Genomic DNA, 20,859 nt, shown 5'->3' on the forward strand with positions numbered 1-20,859 from the left:
TGTTTTCCGGATGATCCACATAAAGGACGACGTTGTAAAGGCTTTCCTGCACAATGTATATTATTAAATTTTGAATTTGTCTTCAAAAGAACAGTGCTAGTTTGTTACTTATAAGAAAGTTACATAGAAGTTTTCTAATTTGCATACGTTAGTAACGTGCATATCGTGTATTCATGTACATCAGTGCATGAAATATAACTCCGATGGTTGCTAGTTTATTTGGAAAAAGAAATGGTGTGAACCGTATATGCACATTTCTATTTCCAAATTGTTGTCCCAGTGTCAAAGATATTACTTACCTTTGATCTTGCGAAAAAACTCGTTGATAAGTTTTGGTTAAGATATGCGTTTGCTTACATTTGTTGTACACAGATAATGTCGCAAAAACATTGTAAATATTTACCAGAAAGGAGCTTTGATACCGCCTCGTAAATGCATCGGTGTAATTGTTTGGGGCACTTGCGTGACATAGTTCATTTTTCTACAAAAGTTACTTTAATTTACGTTACGATTATCGGAATATTTATCTATTTCATTGGACAACGGAAATTTAAATGCTAGGCTTGTCAGCAAAGAAAAAAGAAATGAAGTTCAAAAAGAGTATTGATTTATAAAAAAAAAAAGAAAACAATGTGAATACGTGTACCTGACCAGAACGTGGTTCTTTTTTCTTTTCTTTTTGGCTAATTTACTTATCTCGGATTTAATTCCATCAGAAAGAAGGCTGGCTTGATGAGCAATTAACATTATGCGAGATAATATTGTATACATTGAGTTATTGTGATATACATGTACACACACAAAGATAAACAGACGCGCGCAATTCACACACATACACAGATATACACATTTACATGATCATCATATGTAAATATACATTCGTTTTACATATTTATTTCTGTATACTCGTGCCTCGCGCGCACATTGAAGTACACGCGGCCGTTTGCGCGTATACACGTACACATATGTGTATAATTATTTTAGTTACATAATGATGTTCACTTATCATAATAAATTAATGAGATAATTAATCGCGCTAATAGGTAAGTTTCCTATTTCCAAATGCATTGTTTCACTTCGCGCGACAAGAGAAAGACGTGCGTAACAAAGTACTTAATTTTTATGTTAGATTTCGTTTGGCATTCTTCTCAATATGTGTGTGTGAGAGAGCAAGAGCGAAAGATTAAGAGACATGCACAAAAGAAAATTCAGGTACTTTTTGTAATACCTGCTTCCTGAATAATTTGTAAGTTTTCTGATATTACATAGTTAATTTATTAAGTTGGCGAGTTGACAATAAAAAGTTTTTTTTTGTTTTATAACGGAGGTTTCGGCGTCTCGAATCTGATCTCGTGGTTCCAGTGAGAGAAGAATTTCGCGGACGTCTTTTCTTTTTTTTTACATATTAGTTATTAACGTCTTGTGCGCTTCCACGAACACTTAACTGCGTACTTATTGTCATTGCGTATAGCGTTAAGTTATTAATCGCCATGAGCGACGAGTGTAGCATATTAAATGCAGCAACAGCAACACCGCTATTGATCTCATGTATCGCGCGACCGTACACGCAAATGCCCTTATTAACGATTCATTGCAAAACCGACATTGTGGGATCGTCGAGTGAAATTTTTAACATATTATAACAATTTTTTTTCGAAATAAAACGAATCGAACAAGTGTGTGACATTACGCCTACCCGGAGAGAACCACGTGCGTTTCAACGCGCTGCATATATATATATATATATATATATATATATATATATATATACACACACACACACATACATACACATATACACATATATCACGTAAATGAAGCAGCGTTTAAGGAGAAAAAAAAATAATAAAAATCTGGCTAAGAGGACTCTTTTACGATTGATCGTAGAACTCGTGAATCAGTATATATGTAACGACACTTATCATACATGCGTTTCTATTGTTATAATTCGTAATCGAACTTTGAGGATCCTATTTCGAACGATGGCACACCTTCTGGCCGGTGCTACAACAATCTTATATTTATAATGATCCTTCTCTTTTGCATATTTTCTGTCTATCGGCCGATCATACAGAATATATTTGACTTTTGTTTTCATATTAAAATACACATTTTGTAAATTTTCCTTTCATCCTCTTGAGATCATATGAATTTCCTATTGAAGAAAGATGTGAGAACATTGACATTCCTCTTCTTGCAATTCTTGCAATATCCTGATAGTGCGAGCTTCACAGAAGAGAGATATGATTCCTTCATCATTTTTGTAAATTGATTACTATACAGAAATTTGCCTTTGTTGCAAAAAATAATTTGGAGCTGTATAAAACGAACGAAATTATTTGCCGGAAAAGAAACGCCTAAGAATTATTTTCGTGAATACAGATATCAATTTAGATTACATATAAATTATACTAAAAGACCGCAATTTTCAAAATATAAGGAAGTAGAGAGATTATCGATGATATTAATAATGGATGACTTTTTATTGTGTATTACGAATTGCTACAAATAATCTCTATAGCAATATTTATTAAAATAAACAATATAAAAACATATATACATATATATTGCGTACAATTTATACATCGACGACTACATTGATTAAACTCTAATTTTTTTTTACTCATTGATACGATTAATATTACATTTTCTTTTGTCATATCTATTTCATTTATATATATATATATATATATATATATATATATATATATATATATATATATATATATATGTACATCTTTCTTTTTTATGATGATAAAAAAACAAGGAGAGGAATTTCCATGATTTGTGTGAATTGTTTATCTTTGATGCTGACACTGGCAACACAATCCGACATTTATTTTGGATAAACGTTACTTCATTTAATAAAAAGGAACAAATTCTTGTAGATGAACTCCGCTTGTAGTAGCAACAATTACAAATTGTAGAAGTCTTCTGAATAACGTCGATCCGAATATCGACGGTCTCTCTTTTATAAACGAAATAAAATGCATTTTCAATGTAATAGCAACTACAAAGCAATATAAAAAGCAAGCGTGTTAGCTGGCAATATCATACAGATTACGCAGCAATATAAAACTTGATTTTAATATACTCGGATTATGTTACAATTAAAAAGCACAAGTTGTACTTACAGGTTTCTATTAGTCTCTTTCGAGAACGACAGTTTTACTTTATCCTCAGATACGAAAGTGAACGCGATTATTTGAAGAAATATGTATTATGCAACTGCAATTGTGACCGAATTTTTAATAAACAAAGAATGCATATACACAGATACATGTACGTATGTATGTATATGTATACCATATACGTTTCTTTTCTCATGTTCCAGAATACTTTATTGCTCTCTACTAAATGTGTCAATGCATCGTATACAAACGAATAAAAACGTTTAAAAGCGACAAGAGAAATGATAAATAATGAAGTATATTTATTATTCGTGCCCTTACCAATCTACATTACTGTCTGTTCTAAACAATCTATTTTTATCATCTCGCTTGTTTATTTGTAAACTACATGTGTAAAAAAAATATTTTTCCATGTTCCTTTAATATGCAATTTTTAATTTTTAACTAATTTAAAATATTATATTTTTTACAGAGATACAAAGATTTAATACGATTGTTCTACGTGCTGATCGGGTCCCACAAAAACATTCCCAGAATATTCAGAATGTTGAAAATCACTTATCAGTCCTATTGCATTCTTCTGCTGCACCTATTGAATAGGCTAAATAGAATCCAAGTACCTGGGTTTTCAGATTATATCTTCGGTGCACACACAGCTTCAATTTTTGACACTGTCGAACTTTAACGAATCCAGTGAAGTATCACCCTTGAAGCTTTTCCTGCTCTATCTACAATAATTTTTTCTGATATTATTCTCATTTCTTTACAGATCGAAGTCTGATAGTAATTTTTTTGAAAGAACGAAAACGTCGAAAGTCACTGAGACAGAGTTCAGATGGAGAAGGAAAAAGCGGAACGGAATTACTCTGATTGACTGATCTCCTTTCCGTTACAGTTCCATTCCGCTTTTTCCTTCTCCATCTGAATTCTGCTTAACATAGCTATTCTGTCAGCGAACAAAACTTTGAAGATCGAGCCTTCGAAAGCTCTTCGATCATTTAATTGCGCAGAAGGCATATTCTACATGGACTATTTATAGGATTTGAGACGGAACTCGATGTATTAAAATTTATTGTCAACAAATAAGTAAAAATGTGAATATTGGAATCATCAGTGATCAGATGACACAAGTACAATCTACCCGATGTAGATTCTCGATACTCTATACATTATATACAAGAGCGTGTCAATTCTATTGAAACACAACTCTGTTGTACAACAACGAGGTTTCTGCTGAAGATGTTTCACAACATTCGATCAACAATACTGCATATTTTGCGATCGTTTTTTATTTTCAAATATTAAAATACACATCAATTTCTTGTCACATTGTATATAAACGTAGAGTGTAACTTGCGTTTTTTTTTTTATGCAAAATAGTCTTGTCTACACTGTATTTACAGTCTGTTGCGGTTCACATGTTAACGTCTGCAGGGCTCCATGCGATTTAAACTTCTCGTAAAGAGGACTATCTTTAAACACTACATATGAAAGTACTGCTTTTGTATAATAATCCGACATCAGTTCTAGGTTTCTTATAACTGTCGATAAAAGATGCGCCTTTTCCGCATATATCCCTAAATAAAGAAAAAAGATTTTGTAATTAGAAATTCTTCATAAAAAAATTATCCATAAAATAACATGTCATGTTTTCTTTTCATCAAATACTTTTATAACTTTATATTTTCCAATTTACCTGGTGCTTCAAACATAAGGTAACAGAAATGCACGTGTAGATAATAATATGATGGTTGATAGTGGAAGTACATTCTGAGCTGTGACGCAGGTATATCGAACTTTTTACTAATCGCTGCTGTCCCAGCATCTCGTATATTTTTTAACAAAGGAAGATGAGATCCATTCAACTCTCTCAATGATCTTATTTTTTGGTATGGCAAGGCCAACAGCTTCAACGTATCCTTCTGTTTATCCCATTTGAAATCTGTCACTAATACAAAACCACTATCCTTGTCAGGATCCTCGTAAATGATACTTTCTTGTTCAGCTTTATGCTCCAGAATATTAGTTATCCACTGGAAAAAGAAAAAGAAATAGAAAATGAAAAATCTTCTGCCTTATATTCTAACGATCTTTAAGAACAAACTGTGAGAAATATAATTTAATATTTATATTTCCAAAAATACCTCCAAACTGAGGCTCTTTGACTCTATGTAAGGGAGAGTGACCTGCTGGTAAAGTTCATAGGTTTCATCTATCATAAATAACTCCTGCCTTTTGTATTTGTCGATGTGTGTCTGCGTGGCAGGGTATATCACAGTCGCCTGCAGGCCTTGAAAAATAATAAGACAAATTTCCTTGAATAGCAACTAATGCATTAAGATAGAGTCAGTGCATCAGTTGCTATGCAATCACCAGCAAACTGTTTGAGAAAGATAAAGTAAAATAATAAGATTTCAAAATAACAAATTACAAATTAATGGATATTTTTTAAATTTAATTTTCACATAGGTTTGATTGAAATATCACGTTTTACTTGAAAATGCAATTACATTAAGTTAATTTTATTTATTCATTGTTTTATTTAATATCTTATTTATTAACTGTAATTATCCTACATGAAAAATACAGTTAATAAAAATCACATTTTTTAAAATATAAAAATAACACTTTTTATTTTAAACACATAATATAATAAAATAATTTAATAAATTTTTTATATAAATACATCAATTTCATATTACATATTACACTTTAGGTTTTATGTAATTGATAAGTAATACTTATTACCTGATTTAGTTTCATTTCTGTGTAAAATTTTCAAAAAATACTTTAAAAAGTACTTTAACTATATAATTAATCAACAGCTACAGTCAGCAGAAAAAACATTGCAATTTTTAAGGCTTTTATTCTTAAGAAAAATAAACAATAAAAAATAAATGTAATAAAATTAAATATTTTATATATTAATATAAAAAAATATATATTATTTAATTGCTAAAAGAATTTTTACTTAAATATTCAACGCTAATATAAACATAATAATTCTGATAAAAAATCAGGGCAGATTGATGTATGTACCATTACGCTCCTCGGTTGGAAAGCAACTGTAGTTTTTATAGACGTCGTTGCTGAAGATTCTCTTGAAAATCGTCTTTCCATCGAAGAAATCTTTCTCCAAGACTACTTTGTCATAGGGAAAACTTCTCTGTTCGAGCAGGACAACCGCTGAACCGTCACGGTCCTCGAACGTCCCCTCCATACATATCAATTTCCGTGCGCAGTTATTCTGCAGCACCCTCGTCACTTTGAAGTCTGACAGATCCAGCTCCTTCTCACTCGTGTCATTCTCGTCTGAGTTTTTCTCAACCACGTCGGTCAGATTTCCATCGTCCAACTTTACTTTCTTCGCCGGCGGACAGTCTTCATCGTTCGCGCTTGCACATTTTTCCGCCACGGTTGTCATTTTAATGTTAAAAGATCTAAGAGTAGAACAAAATATCGTGTTAGATGTAAAGAAAGACAAAAGTTTGGAGTGTAGATAGTATTAGAAAATTTTTTCTACAAGCTATGTTGTGATATATGAAAGAAACACTTTTTACCGGTGATCGTGAAAGGAATCGCGTCAAAAATCGCTGTTTTCTTCTCTTTCTTTAATCTCTCTCTCTCTCTCTCTCTCTCTCTTCCTTAATGCACAGTGGTTTGATACTTGTTCGAATCCCCGTTACAATTTTCTCAATCGTGAATGAGAACAAGTAGATTATTGCGTGACAATAGCAGGTATTGTGATGAACTCATTCGTTTTGCGTGTGATTCTCTTAACACAGTTTCCACAATTGAATCGGCGTAAATACAGTATAAAACCATATAAAACACAATTAAACACAATTGAACACAACAACACAACGATTGATGAGCCGGTGTCGTGGAGAGATAAGAAATAATAATCATAATAACTAGACCAGTGCGTGACCCATGAATATATAGGCAACGTAGATGCGAACATAACAAGAAGCAATAAGAAAGCTGTAAGTTTGTTCTTTGCAGCTGAATATTCGTGTACTTTTCATTTTTCTTTCTTTCTTTCTTTCTTTCTTTCCAAAATGGATGAATTATATGCATTTTATTTTAAATGTAAAATATCTAGCAGCTCCAAGGAGACTTAGAATTGAAACTGAACAAAGATTTCTTTCTTCTATGATCAGTTTCATCAGTTCCAATCAGCTTGATAAATCGATTAAATTAAAAAAAAAGCCAACTGCAAAACTTAAAATTGATCGTATTATTTTATTTTCTCTGTCCATTTTCTATAAATTATAATTTATTTATATAAAATATATTTCAAATTAATAATTAAATAATTTCTTAATTAAAATAATTTAAAAAGTAAACTTTTAAATAATTCAAAAATTAACTTAAATTTGTTTATATTTGTATATACTATAAACAACCGTGTAACAAGATTGATAAAATAAAGCCTGCCGCAGACGATACGTTTTTTCTTACTGGATTTCTAATTGGATTTTCTTACTTGCTACCGTACGGGCAATGGTACCGGCAGTGCTACTGGCCGTGGCTTCACACGGTGCGAGTTTTCGTACGGGCTAAGCAACTGAAATTTGTTTCATAGAAGCGGCACGCTTAAATATGGATGAAATAGATGAGATGGATGAAATTATTGCAACAGTTGTACATTGTCGTAAAATTGCATTATTTTTAATTATTGAAAAATTGCGACAACGAAATAAATATCGCCGACGTTTATGGAGTCGACAGTCAATACATTCTTTAATGCCTCACTTTTACTGTGTTTATTATGGTAATTTGGAGGGTTTATCGCATATAAACATGGTTCTTATTAGTAGGCCTCTATTAAACATAAAATACTTTCTTTGGACTATTTTGAAGTCTTTTCATTTCTGCACGATGTTATGTTTGTGAAGTGAATTCACGTTTGAACTTTGACAACACTTCGACAGTATAACCTGGTATAACCCAGTATAACCTATAAGACTGCGTCCTGATTGGCTTTCACAATAAACCAGTACAGAATCACGTAAGAAAAATAGGACATGATCTATTACGAAAATCCAGTACGCGAGCCAGTAGCGTAGCCCGTAAGCTACCCATTTCCAGTACGGGAGCACGTAAGACTGCTAGTATAGGAGCACGTAAGCAATCTCGTAAGAAAAAACGTATCGTCTGCGGCAGGCTTAAGTCTGATCATAATTATCACAATTAACTTGTTATATTAAAATCAATTATTTCTTGTTTATGTGTTATATTAAAGAAACTATGTTATAACTGCATACGATATTATTTATTGTAATACTGCGTTATTTTTCAGGCGAGTTCCGCAAAATTGCGCAAAAAAACCATGACCGGTATTTATAGTTGATTCTTATTTCAAGATCGTCTTAAGTAACGTCTTAAGATGCTAATACGGCTCTCTGATTGGTTAATGGCATCTTAAGATGATACTTAAGATGATCTTAAATATAAGAATAGACTATGAATACCGGCCCATAAGATTTTGTATTGCCGCTATGTATAAGCGCGGGTAAATTATGAACATTGAACTATACTCTAACTGGAATGGGCACTGCCATATAACGTCCGTAAGCGGAAAACGTGATAGAAATAGCATGATGCGAGGGGCCACCTCTCTTTTTCTAAGCGTTCTCTGCGCATGCGTTAGCATTCACCTTACATTCCTACTCAAAAGTTAAATTTCTTCTTTGTTTTCATGTTGATACAGCATGTAACGGAGTTCGTGGAAACGAGGAAGAAATTAACTTTTACTTAAAAAGTTACTTAAATACTTAAAAAAATATAATACAATTTTGCTTTTGTTTTATTTATGTATGTCATTCAAGTCGCTCGTTTATCTATTCTCATGTGCCGGTACTGCAAAGCTATCTAACGTGACTGTACTGACAAAGAGAGGTGGCCCTTCGAAATGGCTCTCTCTCGTCACGTTTTCTGGCGGCTAGTGCCCATTCCAGTTAGAGTATAGTTCAATGATTATGAAGCACTGCGCTGATCACGTGACCACAAGATCACGTGATCGATTTTAAATTGCTTTTGTTAGAGTTCTGTAATAAATAATGCAGAAATTAATAGATTAAAAAGAAGGGGTTTTTATCGTTTAATATTCTGCTTTCCTTATTCATTACTATTTTAGTTTGTATGAATTAATATTAGTTTGCATCAATTTTTTTATATTACGACTAGTTTTGAATATGTCGACACGCATAGATTATATCCAAATACAGTATTGAATAGGAATATTCCTGTTTCAATCGAAATAAATAAATAAAATACTGTTTAATTTATAAAGAAGGAATTATAAGTATTATTGTAAAATGAAAAGAAAATTTACATAGAATATAAAAATATATTTTTTCTTTTTCTTTTCTTTCATTATAAAAGTATACAATATTATATTCGTATTCGTGAATACAAAAAATGAAATAAATTCATATCAATTCATTTAAGTTTATTTCAATGCATCTTTAGGTCTCTAAAGCACGAATTTGTATAAATTAAAATAAATTAGCAATTTTCAATTCATTGAATTTATTTCCATTTGCTATTATCCAATTTACAAATAGTTTATATATAAATGTTTGTATTGTCCTATATGAAAAAGGTTCGTAAATATCACGTATTGTTTACGTAAAAAACCTATGTAAACGTAAAATCTTGAAATATACGGCACAACGTAACCGATATGTAAATAATCCATGTAAACGTAACCTTGGGCACTTTCCAGCGAAACAAGTCGACACAAGCGTCGAGTTTTATCCTGCTTTGTAAATCATGAATAACAAAAACGATGGAATGATATATGCTCATTGTATTGATGACTCGTGTCTTTAAATGAAAAAAACGCTTTAATTACCGAAGTAGGAGCTTTGTGTAAAGAGCTCGAAGTCATTGTTCAGGTTAACAATGAAATGTAAAGAAGAAGGAAACAGAATGGGAAGCGACCAGAATTTTCTCCTGGTCGCGAATCGTGAGTCGGTAAGATTGACCGCTGTAATGCCAGTTACCGGTTACCGGTCACTGTACGCAACTGTACGCTGCACGTCACGAGCCGGCATATTTTTGTGACCAAGGGGACCAAGGGTATCTCGTACATACGTTGGAGGTGTAAAAATATGGATTCTTTCGCAATAGCTCGGAGGATTTTGCACAGTGCCTAGGCGTGCCTAGGCGTGATCCCGTTTGACGATCTCGATCACCATTGCGACCTGTTGTGACCTTCGCCGTGGCGTAAAGGACATTGCACGTATCACGAATCTCGACGCAACCTCGAACGACGATGCTGCAGGTCGACGACAGAAAGGTAAATTCCGAGCTCAAGAGTCTCGTCTTCGCTTACGTTATCCGCCTATTTTGTCTTCCTAGCATCCGCGTATAAGTTCGTATAACCTCATCACGCGTTTCTATTTTGTTTCACTCGTCAAGCACAAAACTAACAAGATTGTAACAGAGAGGTTGTAGCATGATGCCACTACTGGGACCAGTTTTTTCCAAGTTTCGACCAAGTCCTCCCGTTTAACTCATCCCGGCTTCGAATCCCTCGATTGTCCGAAATGTCATCGCGGCATAACCCGTGTTGAGGTTATGTTCGGCGCTTCAGCTGACAGGCGGCAATTCTGTTATCTCAAAGTGATCCAGAGGCCCCATTCAGCTTAATCGGCGATTTACTTATCAAGTAATAATACCTCTACTATTCCGCTATTACATTGTTATTATTTTCTGTGGTAGCCTATTAAATTTTTATTTTTCGTGTAGAAAGATTTTAGATAAGGGGCGTCAGACTTTGTAGTTTTATTTTCCTTCGAGATAAAATTTAATTCGCCTGGCCGAAATCTCCTTTGGAACAGATATTTTTATCCAAGGTAATCTTAATTATATCTACGTTACTGTCATAATTAAAATTGCTTTTTTTTCCAGTTTCAATATAATATATAAGTATTCTGCATTTTTTTCCAGACTGATAAGTGGATGGAAAAAATGTCACGTATGGCATAGTAATATATATACGGTTATTTTTTAACATAACTGATATCTGTGATACCCAGAATTAATATTAAAGTTGGATTTTACTGACTTGGCTAAATGATGGGCATTAGCCGCGTTTGCAAGTTAAAGAAACTAGGAATGCGCATGGAGAAGCGGGAGAAGCGCGTATAATTTCTCGTCATATCACCGCAAGTGTCCATTGTTATAACGCATGCCGATTTATATCAGGTTTTTTTTCTTTTGGGCACATAATAAATAAAATTGATTTCTTCTCAACGCTGGTCGTGTATGAAGGCACACACGTTCAAGTAAACTTGTTAAAGTCAACCGGAACGCGTGTATCGCATTTACGATAACTGTGTGGTTTTTTTTTTTTGTTATCTAGCCCGAAAACGGACATTTGAATTCAAATAATTCGAGAATTATCTACAATTTAATTTCGATTTTCAAAACTTTGCTATTGTTCCTAATAAAATGCATTAAAGTACTTTGATAATAACATTGTAATTTGTATGACATATTCAATGCTTACTACAATATCTTTACGCTTATCTAATATCTTAAATTTTTACTTACATCATTTTTAAACATTATTTATTTTCTAAAATTCTTACGACTAATTTTCTATTAAAAAGCATCTACGATGTCATTGTAAATACTTTGTTACATTTAAATCAATATATTATTTAAATCTGGGAAAATTTGATTCAAATTTGATTCGAATTAAAGAGATTCACTTCGATGCGACGTGATAATTTTTAATTTGATTTAATTCAATTTCGAACATGTTAACGAAGCTCGATTCGATTCAACTTGACTTTACAAATTTTTGATTCACACACCTTTGATGTGTGGCTTGAACCTACACACGTTTAAATATACTTCTATCACGTATATTTATGCAAATCAATGATAATATGTATACTGTATTTGCGATAATTGTACAGTTTTGTCATTTAGAAATTACAGTTGCCTTGTACAAGCTTTGCTCACGCAAGCATGAATGTACAACTTAAAAAGGCCATTGAGAAGCAATCGTTTTTAGGAACAGAAAATAAATTTTAAAGAAAATAAATGCACGTAAATTACTTGTCAAGTAAAAATTTGTGACTGTTTTCATGTAACATCATTATTAATATTAATTAAGTCGAGCAAAATGAATATGAAAGGAGCATTTTTGAACAAGCAATTCTTTGGTCTATATTTCACATTTCAATTATTTTTAAGCTGCACATATCTATTTGCGTAAGCACTTTTGTACAAGTCTTTTAATACGTTTAGATAAAACTGTATATAGTTATTGCAAAAATGACCGTATAATAAGTATACGGTGCAGGAATTGCACAAGTCTACCTGACCAGTTTACTTAAACGTGCGACCAGCACGTTTTTCATTCCGAAAACTGGAGGATCCTGTGCCCGGAAGAGACGTCCCATCTCTCTCCCGTATCTCGTCCATCCGCGTTGTCACGTGTTTACGTCGTGTTTCGTGAAGCGCGCCTCGTGCCGCCGCCGATTCCCGCGCAATGCCACAGTTCACTGCCGCTAATCGAACAGTACGCGTGTACAAAGTGGCGCACATGGAGTACTTGCTACAAGTAAGTGATATCCGTCGAGCGGTCGCTCCTGTGATCGGGACCGTTTAATTCTGGGTTTTCTCCTCCCTCTTCCTTCCCCCTCCCCGTTCGTGTCAGGTCCGCAGTCAGGAGGTCCTCTCGTTGAAAGGATCTCGTGTCTGAATGAAAGATCCGAGAAATCATGGGGGGAAGGAGCCCGGAGTAATCTCGTATCTAACTAACTCTTCCTTCAGGAAAACCTTATCGGTGCCTCCAGTTGCCTCCAATCCTTATTACTGCAGGAGCAAATGAAAGAAAATGACGCGAACATCGAAAAGCCAACGCTATCGCGAATTTCCGGGAAACTAGTCCACTGATGTATCTTCGTCGATTGATGAATACTCGCGAGCGAGTATCATTGAATGCAAAGCGAAAACCTAAAGCACAATTTTGATCCTGGACGAAAGCCGGCTCCAAAGTACCTATGGGCTGTTTATGTCGTAACGCGTTCATCAGCGCCCATACCTTGCCTCTTCGTGAGATAATGGCTATCTTTAGAAATCTAATTGGATTAAGTCGTTATCCCATGTTCGACGTTTTCTCACAGTCATCACTCGTCACCCTGAAATGGAATTGATATCTCTATCAGACGCCAAAGTCTCTCGGGGAGCCCGAGTCACGAGGATCACGGAACGATCCAGGAGCATCAAGAGCCTTTCCTCCAGCTGTGGGCTGGAAATTCACATGAGCCTTCGCGCGACGATTTACACGAGTACGCGTGTCAATTAATCCAAGTCGTTACGTAAGCTATAATGATTGAGCAACCCGACTCCGACTACTCCGAGCGCGCAGCGCTCATGATAGGATGTAATCGCGGTATTGATCTCATTGGCCGTTTAACCCTCGTCGATCTCGCGTTGCGCGTGTATCTCTAACGCGTATTTTCTCAAAGCGACGACTATTCTTCCGATCAAGTCTCCTTAAACGAGACGGAAAAATGGATTTCTTTCGAGAGACGAGAACTCCCCGATAGAGAGAAAAAGTCGAAGCACGGTCGTTGTGGAGACGTTTTATTTTTTTTCCCCCTGCTCATCCCAGAGTATTCACGTGTATAGTCCACGTGTATTTCCACAAAGCATTCGCTTCTACGACGACTTTACCACGCGGAAAGACTGATAGAATCAACTTATGTAAATCAAATCGTGTCCCGGTTAGGAGACGCACAAAGTGCGACCTTCAGTCGACCTTAAAGAAACTTGCTTTTTTTTTTCACCTCGTCATCGTTTACGTAACAAGTGACGAAGTTTTGCATTTCTGATCTCTCGACAGCTATTTTACGCATGTCGCGCGATATACGCCTCGTAACAATCGCGGGAGTTATCTTCGATTTAGCTACGCGACAAGGTGAATTCCAAGTGGATCGAAATGTCTGGCGTTCCGATTACATCTCGCGAACACCTGTTGTCATATAGGAGAGCTTGTAACAACAGCGCTTAAATATGTTCGCATATTATTATTATTATTATCATTGCTAGCACGGCTTCAAATCCTCCTCTTCCAATTTCTCTCGTGTAATCTTGTCTGATGCCACGTATTAACCGAATAACTGACGACTAACTCCGTTATTTCAACGGAGAGATAAAATTCATGCGACGCGAACTCCGCTCCTCGAAATTATCTTATCGCATGGTATCGTAAAAGGGTCAACTGAAGAGAGGAGAGAAGAAGGGGAACACTGTTTTATTCGAGTATTGGTTGTTCTTTCGTCGATGTAAATCTAGCAGATTCTCTCTAAGCGACTTTACTCTCTAAATCTCGTGGAGTGAAAAATCACTCGCAAAGTTGCACAAGCTCAATTTCCATTTTTTTACTCTATGAGATAAAAAAAGTATATATCTATTTCCACACAGAAAGAACTATCTAATAACGAATTCAATTGGTGCTCACTGCACATTAAAGTCATCGCACATAAATCAGAGGGGTATTTAATATACAGCCTTGGCCAAAATTATTATAGGCACTTAATATTTTTTAAATACTTAAAACTGGAAGGATTTAAATAGAATTTCAAATGTAAATTATTCTTTTTTTTAAGAATCTTAAATTTATTTATAATATTTATAATAATTTATAAAGTAATTAATTTGAAATAATGCAGATCGAAAAATTTCAGAAAAATAAAATGGGTGCAGATGCTTTATAATTTTGGTCAAGGCTGTGTGTGTATATATAAATATTAAGTCGCGAAGTTTATAATGTATTTTATACTGTTTGATAAAATGTATATTATGTTAAAACATCTATTTTAATATTTTATCATTCGAGATATTTGCATTTTCTATTTTTACACTTAGATTAAATGCGCATGACAGTTTTAACGTGTGTACTACTGTAGTCCAATTGAATGCGCTGTAAACATTTAGCTAGAAGTTAGATACAGATATAAAAATAGATTTATGTTGGATCAACTATATATGTAACTACACTGAAAAAAGTTTATGTTTAAGTAAATATTTCAATATAATTTCCTTGATTCAAATAAATATTATCTAGTATAAAATAATTTATTGTTAAACTTGAGAAATATTTTGTTTAATTAAGGAAATGATGTTAAAATAATTATATTTATTTAAACGTAAAATTTTTTTAGAGTACGTAAGTCATTCAAGCATGATAATATTTCTGCAAAAAGTTTTTACTTTCTACTCGAAACGTCGAATAATTGTTTTAATAGTTCAACATAATTATTTTTACATCTATATTAAAATCTTTCCGTGTATCAATTGTAGATTAACTTCAATCACGGCTTAATTTGCTTTTTATCTTTTTCTCGTTTTTTTCTTTTTTTAATAAGAGTTAAGAAAAGATAAAAGTCTGGGTTAATCGTGGCTCTGTGAGATAAAAGATATGTGTAAAGTAAAATTATTTTTAAATGAGCTAAGAGTACTTATATTTTCCGCGGTAATCCTTACGCAAAATATGTCGCGGTAATCAACCGCGAAATATTCTCTCACATCCTGAGGTCTCGCCGGCTACACATTTTGATGCAAATCCGACGGCGATACCACTTTACTATCACGATACATATATTTGAAAGTTAAATATTCAAATGAGCGATTATATTATTCGTCCGTGTATTTTTACATCGGTTTCATCCACGAGGACAAGAAAGAATAAATTTTGGAAAAAAAAGAATAAATTTTATCCGAGCATATTATCTAAACTTTAAGTTAAAGTGAAATACACCGTGGTACTCTTAAAAAAAAAAAAAAAAAACTGATAGCGTTTCAATAAATTGATTATTATATTAGTTTATTGAAACATTTTTTCTCAAGGGATGCGCCGCGAAATATTATTTCATTACTCTCTTTTTTATGCGTTTATTTTTTTATTTTTTTTTTCTTCGACAATAGACCGAGTTTGTTGAGACCGGCTCGGGAGAGTCAAGCGAACTCGGATTATCGCTTAGCAAGAGAGAGATCAACGCGAGATCGCGACATTAGGTCAGGGCCTACGGGCCTATCGTTTGTCGCAGTACCTTGCTTAGTCAAAGATATCCACTTACCTAGCAGCGATACGCAAATAACATTAAAGGCAGATTATGCGAAACACTACTTAAGTAATAATTAAACGGAGAAAATATTTTTGCTTTTCCTCTCGAATGCGAGATATTAAAATTTAGTCGCTACGTATTATCATCAGGTTGATTGTGAGTAAGACAACATGTTTTATGTTTTAATTAAATTAAAACTAATGACTTAAAGAATTAAATTACTTACATAAAAATTATAAGAATTAAAAACTAATTTAGTTAAAAGTTGCGTTAAGATTATATTAACGGAAATTAAATTCATTAAATTAATTTAATTATAATATAGTGTAATGTTTAATTAATTTTATTTAAAAAATTAATTTTAAAAAGGATTATATTAAATTAGAATGTCTTGATTTTTTTTTAATTTAGACGAAATAACATAACAACTACAATACGGATGATCAAATAAGTATACTATTTTAGTTAAGTTAGTGAAATAATAAAGAAATATTGTTTTTTATAATAGTAATGTATTGTTGCATTAATTTTTCTTTTATATAGTTAACATAACTTAGTTAAAATTAACTAAGTTAGTTTTTAATTTCAAACTCAATTAATAAAATATTAAATATATTTGATGATAATATTGTAGTTGTTCTATTATTTTTTAAATCCACAATTTAAAAAAATTGCATTTTAATTTAATATAAATGCTTTTCGAAATTAACTTTTCTAATTAAATTAATTACACTATGTTTTAATTAAATTAATTAAATTAACTTTAGAAATTAAAAATTAACTCAGTTGAAAGTAAGTTAAGTTAAAAGTTATTGACGTTTCCATCTTTTATTTAACTTTTATTTAGCTTATTAAGTAGTTATTATCCAATCCTTGATTATCATGGTAATTTTTGCCCCTAGATCGTCATTATCGTTATCGCGGCAATTTATTTTACTTTTTTTTGTCTAAATAGTTTCCTCGTTATCTATTCATTCGTTTCTCGCGGACACGAACAACACGATCACTCTCGCGCTTTTCGGGGCAGCCAATTCACGACGATTCGTCGCAAACTAAGAAAAAAAAAAAGAAGAGGAAGAGAAAAAAGAACGGACATTATCGCGCTCGTCAGTGACGCAGCTGATTACAGATTGCGGCCAATTTTTACACAATTGCGTTTTTACATAGGAATTTTGTCCCTACCAGGGAGATTTTAACGAGAGAACTTTTGAGACTGCGGTAGAGGACCACCTCGAGTCATCGCGCACGTATATACGATTTATTTTTTCCTTTTTTTCCTCTATATTTTTTTTTATAATCGATTTTTACGGCCGCGGTCTCGATAGAAGTCATCATGCGCGACCTTTCGCCCTCGAATCGCAAACGGCTTACCGAAGCGGACTGGGAGGACTTCGCGAAGAGGATAGGTAAAATAAATTGTCTCAGTTAAGCTATACACGGAGGAAACTCCACAGGCCCGCGGTCACCAACGCAGCTCTTCAGATACACAGGCGTTCCGCGAGCGCACGAAGAGAGATGCGAGGGACGAGCTGCAGCGCGAACTCGAGAAGCTGGAGACCACCGCCCGTGAGAACAAGAAGGCGATGATCAGCCGGCAGTTCGCCGGATTCCAACACCTGTTCGAGCGTTTCCTGCAGGAGGAAGGCCCGTCTTTGGAATGGGATCATATTCAGAGGCTGCCCGAAGATGCGGTGAGTGAAAGCCGATCTTTCATGCAGAAACGGGAACTGTCGCTATATCCTTCTCTTTCCTTTCTTTTCTTCAAAGAAATTTTAACGACATATCATGTATAACAATTTCTTCTTATTGTTAGTTCATTTCGATTAAAATATTATTGAATTTCATATTGATAGTGAGTTAAGTGAACCAAAATTATTAATTTAACGAAGGAGCATTGAAATTTTTTGAAATGATTTTCAAAGAAAGTTTTTGAGACACATCTTGTTAGTCTGTTTTAATTTAATGGATTAATTATTATCAAAATCGCATTGAATCTGAATTGTGCTTTTTTTTCCACAGGTCAAGGATTACAATTCCTTGCCGTCACCGGAGACGAACGAAGTGAAGGAGCTGTTGGATAAATTGGTTGTGGTGAAATTGAACGGTGGTCTTGGAACGAGCATGGGATGCCACGGACCGAAATCCGTGATCGCTGTGCGGAATGGACTTACTTTTCTGGATCTGACTGTTCAGCAAATTGAGGTATTACGAGGAATTTATAATTTCATAGTTCTTATTTTTACCATTTATAATCACCATTAGTTCTAAGAGTTATAACACAATAAATAAAACAATTGATTATGTATCTCCGTTATAACAGCATCTAAATAAAACGTATAGCGCTAACGTGCCACTCATACTGATGAATTCGTTTAACACGGACGACGATACGCAACGCATAATTAGGAAGTACAAAGGAATCGATATAGACATCTATACTTTTAATCAGAGCTGTTATCCGCGCATAAACAGGGATTCTCTCCTTCCAATCGCTAAACACTGTCAAATTGATGAGGATATAGAAGCGTAAGAATGATTTTTATAAAATCATTAATACTTTTTCCATGTTTTTTTTATGCGCAAAATAATTTATTAACAGTTGGTACCCACCCGGCCACGGAGACTTTTACGAGAGTTTCGAAAATTCTGGTTTGCTCAAAAAATTTATTCGTGAGGTAATGAAGAGATTTTATTTTCGGCGTTTGCGTAAATAATGGCGATAATTCGCTTATGAGAAACTCTGATTCCTTCCAGGGTCGCGAATATTGTTTTATCTCGAACATAGATAATCTTGGTGCTACAGTAGACATAAAAATCTTAAAGTCGCTGTTGAGCAAAAGGCCGGAACCGTCTCTTGAATTCGTGATGGAAGTAACCGACAAAACACGAGCGGATGTCAAGGTGAGTTTTACGCCAAGTGTGGAATATGTTCATTTGCAATACAGCTACATTCTAATTATATATTTTTATATATTTTATAGGGTGGCACACTTATAAAATATGAGGATAAACTTCGTCTCCTTGAAATAGCTCAAGTTCCCAAGGATCATATCGACGATTTTAAATCTGTTAAGACATTTAAATATTTCAACACCAACAATCTTTGGATTAAACTTAGTGGTACGTGTATTTAAGTTTGCATTACCATATGTACACTATGCAATGAATATTCAAGCCAAGATGTTTAACATATATTTTCTTTTAAACAGCCATTGAGAGAGTTCTTGAGCAAAAAGCGTTGAATTTGGAGATAATTGTAAACAACAAAACCTTTACCAATGGTCTAAATATAATACAACTTGAAACAGCTGTAGGAGCAGCTATGAAATCATTCGAAGGCAGTATCGGTAAGTGCTCGAAGAAATAACAGTCTTGCTTTGAACAATTGTTTATTCTTTAATTTTTAGAATTATTCTTTATCTCCCGAAAGAAAAGCGCTCTCGCTTTATTTTATATTAACTCTTCAATTAAAAATGTTTATTTGATACTATAGGTATAAGTGTTCCGCGCAGTAGATTTTTGCCAGTGAAAAAGACCTCCGATCTGATGCTTGTAATGAGTAATTTATATACACTGCGCAACGGATCTCTCATAATGAGTCCTCAAAGAATGTTTCCCACGACGCCTCTCATCAAATTGGGGGACAATCATTTTTCGAAAGTCAGTAGGGCTAACTTTCATTGTAATTTTTGCTAATTTATGTGATACTTTTATCTTTAAGTTTATATAGCAATGTCCTGTCTCTTACAAATTTCTTTTCCTTTTTTACAGGTGAAAGAATTTCTGACCAGATTTCCGACAATACCGGATCTCCTCGAATTGGATCATTTGACAGTGTCGGGTGACGTTACTTTTGGTAAAGGGGTAACGCTGAAAGGCACTGTCATTATAATTGCCAATCACGGAGAACGCATCGATTTGCCTTCTGGTACCGTTTTAGAAAATAAAATTGTGTCGGGCAATCTACGCATATTGGATCACTAAGTCGCAGCGGCGGGCAAAGAAGCGTCTTAATTCATCTCGCGGAGATCGTGTGAATGTTTGAGAGAACAGGGTTTGCGCATCAGCATCGTGCTTTTAGCAATCATGTCCTAATTTAAATTAACTAGTCAAGCGATTCAATTGTATATATTTATAATATTTTAGAGAGAAAGGCCAGAGATATATTTCTATATAAAAATTATTTTACTGAATTGTATATAAGAACTTATATATAAAGATTGAGATATCAAGAGAAATTTATAATATGTAAAATATATACTGTTGTGTAAGTATGGGAGTTTACAAGGCATACTATATTACTATATTATAATGAATAAATGTTCTTTCAAATTTTAATTATTTATTTATTGATGGAAAATTTTCTTTGGTATATTGAGCATGTTGATGCTTTGTATACGCGTTGCTCTTCAACGTCTCTACTGGTCTCTACACGTTGGATCGTGATGAATGAATTAATTTGCATTATTTTTACAATTAAAAAAAAATAAAAAGAAATAAATTATATTTATTTCAACATATTTAGAAGGCATTAGTATGATTATTGTTTATATTAGAAAAAAAAATTGTATAAATGTTACAATTAATTACAATGCCCTTAGTTTTTCAAAGAAAAGAAAGACAAAATT

At 33.7% G+C, this 20,859-nt stretch overlaps 2 protein-coding genes across 4 annotated transcripts; one reads left to right on the plus strand and one right to left on the minus strand.

Moving 5' to 3' along the window:
• Positions 1-4,402: 4,402 nt before the first annotated feature.
• LOC105202710 (m7GpppX diphosphatase) lies at positions 4,403-12,612 on the minus strand. Of its 2 annotated transcripts, none has more exons than XM_039455753.1 (5): positions 12,477-12,612; positions 6,171-6,571; positions 5,276-5,421; positions 4,828-5,164; positions 4,403-4,708 (listed from the first exon to the last, which is right to left on the minus strand). In XM_039455753.1, the coding sequence occupies exons 1-5, from the start codon at positions 12,557-12,559 to the stop codon at positions 4,518-4,520; spliced, it is 1,158 nt and encodes a 385-aa protein (XP_039311687.1). In that variant the 5' UTR covers positions 12,560-12,612; the 3' UTR covers positions 4,403-4,517. The 2 variants fall into 2 exon arrangements, with proteins under 2 accessions (XP_039311687.1, XP_011169658.1); XM_011171356.3 differs by lacking the exon at positions 12,477-12,612 and adding an exon at positions 6,692-7,232.
• LOC105202712 (UTP--glucose-1-phosphate uridylyltransferase) lies at positions 10,188-20,569 on the plus strand. 2 transcript variants are annotated; one of them, XM_011171358.3, is made up of 10 exons: positions 10,188-10,440; positions 17,686-17,922; positions 18,251-18,433; positions 18,552-18,757; positions 18,831-18,906; positions 18,986-19,132; positions 19,213-19,351; positions 19,441-19,578; positions 19,725-19,891; positions 20,003-20,473. In XM_011171358.3, exons 1-10 carry the CDS (start codon positions 10,417-10,419, stop codon positions 20,213-20,215), a joined length of 1,530 nt encoding a protein of 509 aa, XP_011169660.1. In that variant the 5' UTR covers positions 10,188-10,416; the 3' UTR covers positions 20,216-20,473. The 2 variants fall into 2 exon arrangements, with proteins under 2 accessions (XP_011169660.1, XP_011169659.1); XM_011171357.3 differs by lacking the exon at positions 10,188-10,440 and adding an exon at positions 12,465-12,720 and having other exon boundaries at positions 20,003-20,569.
• Positions 20,570-20,859: the final 290 nt, after the last annotated feature.

The sequence above is a fragment of the Solenopsis invicta genome, chromosome 12 (assembly GCF_016802725.1).
Source record: "Solenopsis invicta isolate M01_SB chromosome 12, UNIL_Sinv_3.0, whole genome shotgun sequence".
Classification (NCBI taxonomy): Eukaryota; Metazoa; Arthropoda; class Insecta; order Hymenoptera; family Formicidae; genus Solenopsis; species Solenopsis invicta.

Coding starts and splice junctions, on each gene's coding strand:
- LOC105202710 (XM_039455753.1), bottom strand. CDS start 12,559: ATGGGACGTCTCTTCCGGGCACAGGATCCTCCAGTTTTCGGAATGAAA. Junction 6,572..12,476: donor CGTTTAAGTAAACTGGTCAG/GTAGACTTGTGC, acceptor TTCTACTCTTAG/ATCTTTTAACATTAAAATGA. Junction 4,709..4,827: donor CCTTATGTTTGAAGCACCAG/GTAAATTGGAAA, acceptor TTCTTTATTTAG/GGATATATGCGGAAAAGGCG.
- LOC105202712 (XM_011171357.3), top strand. CDS start 12,649: ATGCCACAGTTCACTGCCGCTAATCGAACAGTACGCGTGTACAAAGTG. Junction 19,133..19,212: donor AAACACGAGCGGATGTCAAG/GTGAGTTTTACG, acceptor TATATTTTATAG/GGTGGCACACTTATAAAATA. Junction 19,352..19,440: donor TCTTTGGATTAAACTTAGTG/GTACGTGTATTT, acceptor TCTTTTAAACAG/CCATTGAGAGAGTTCTTGAG.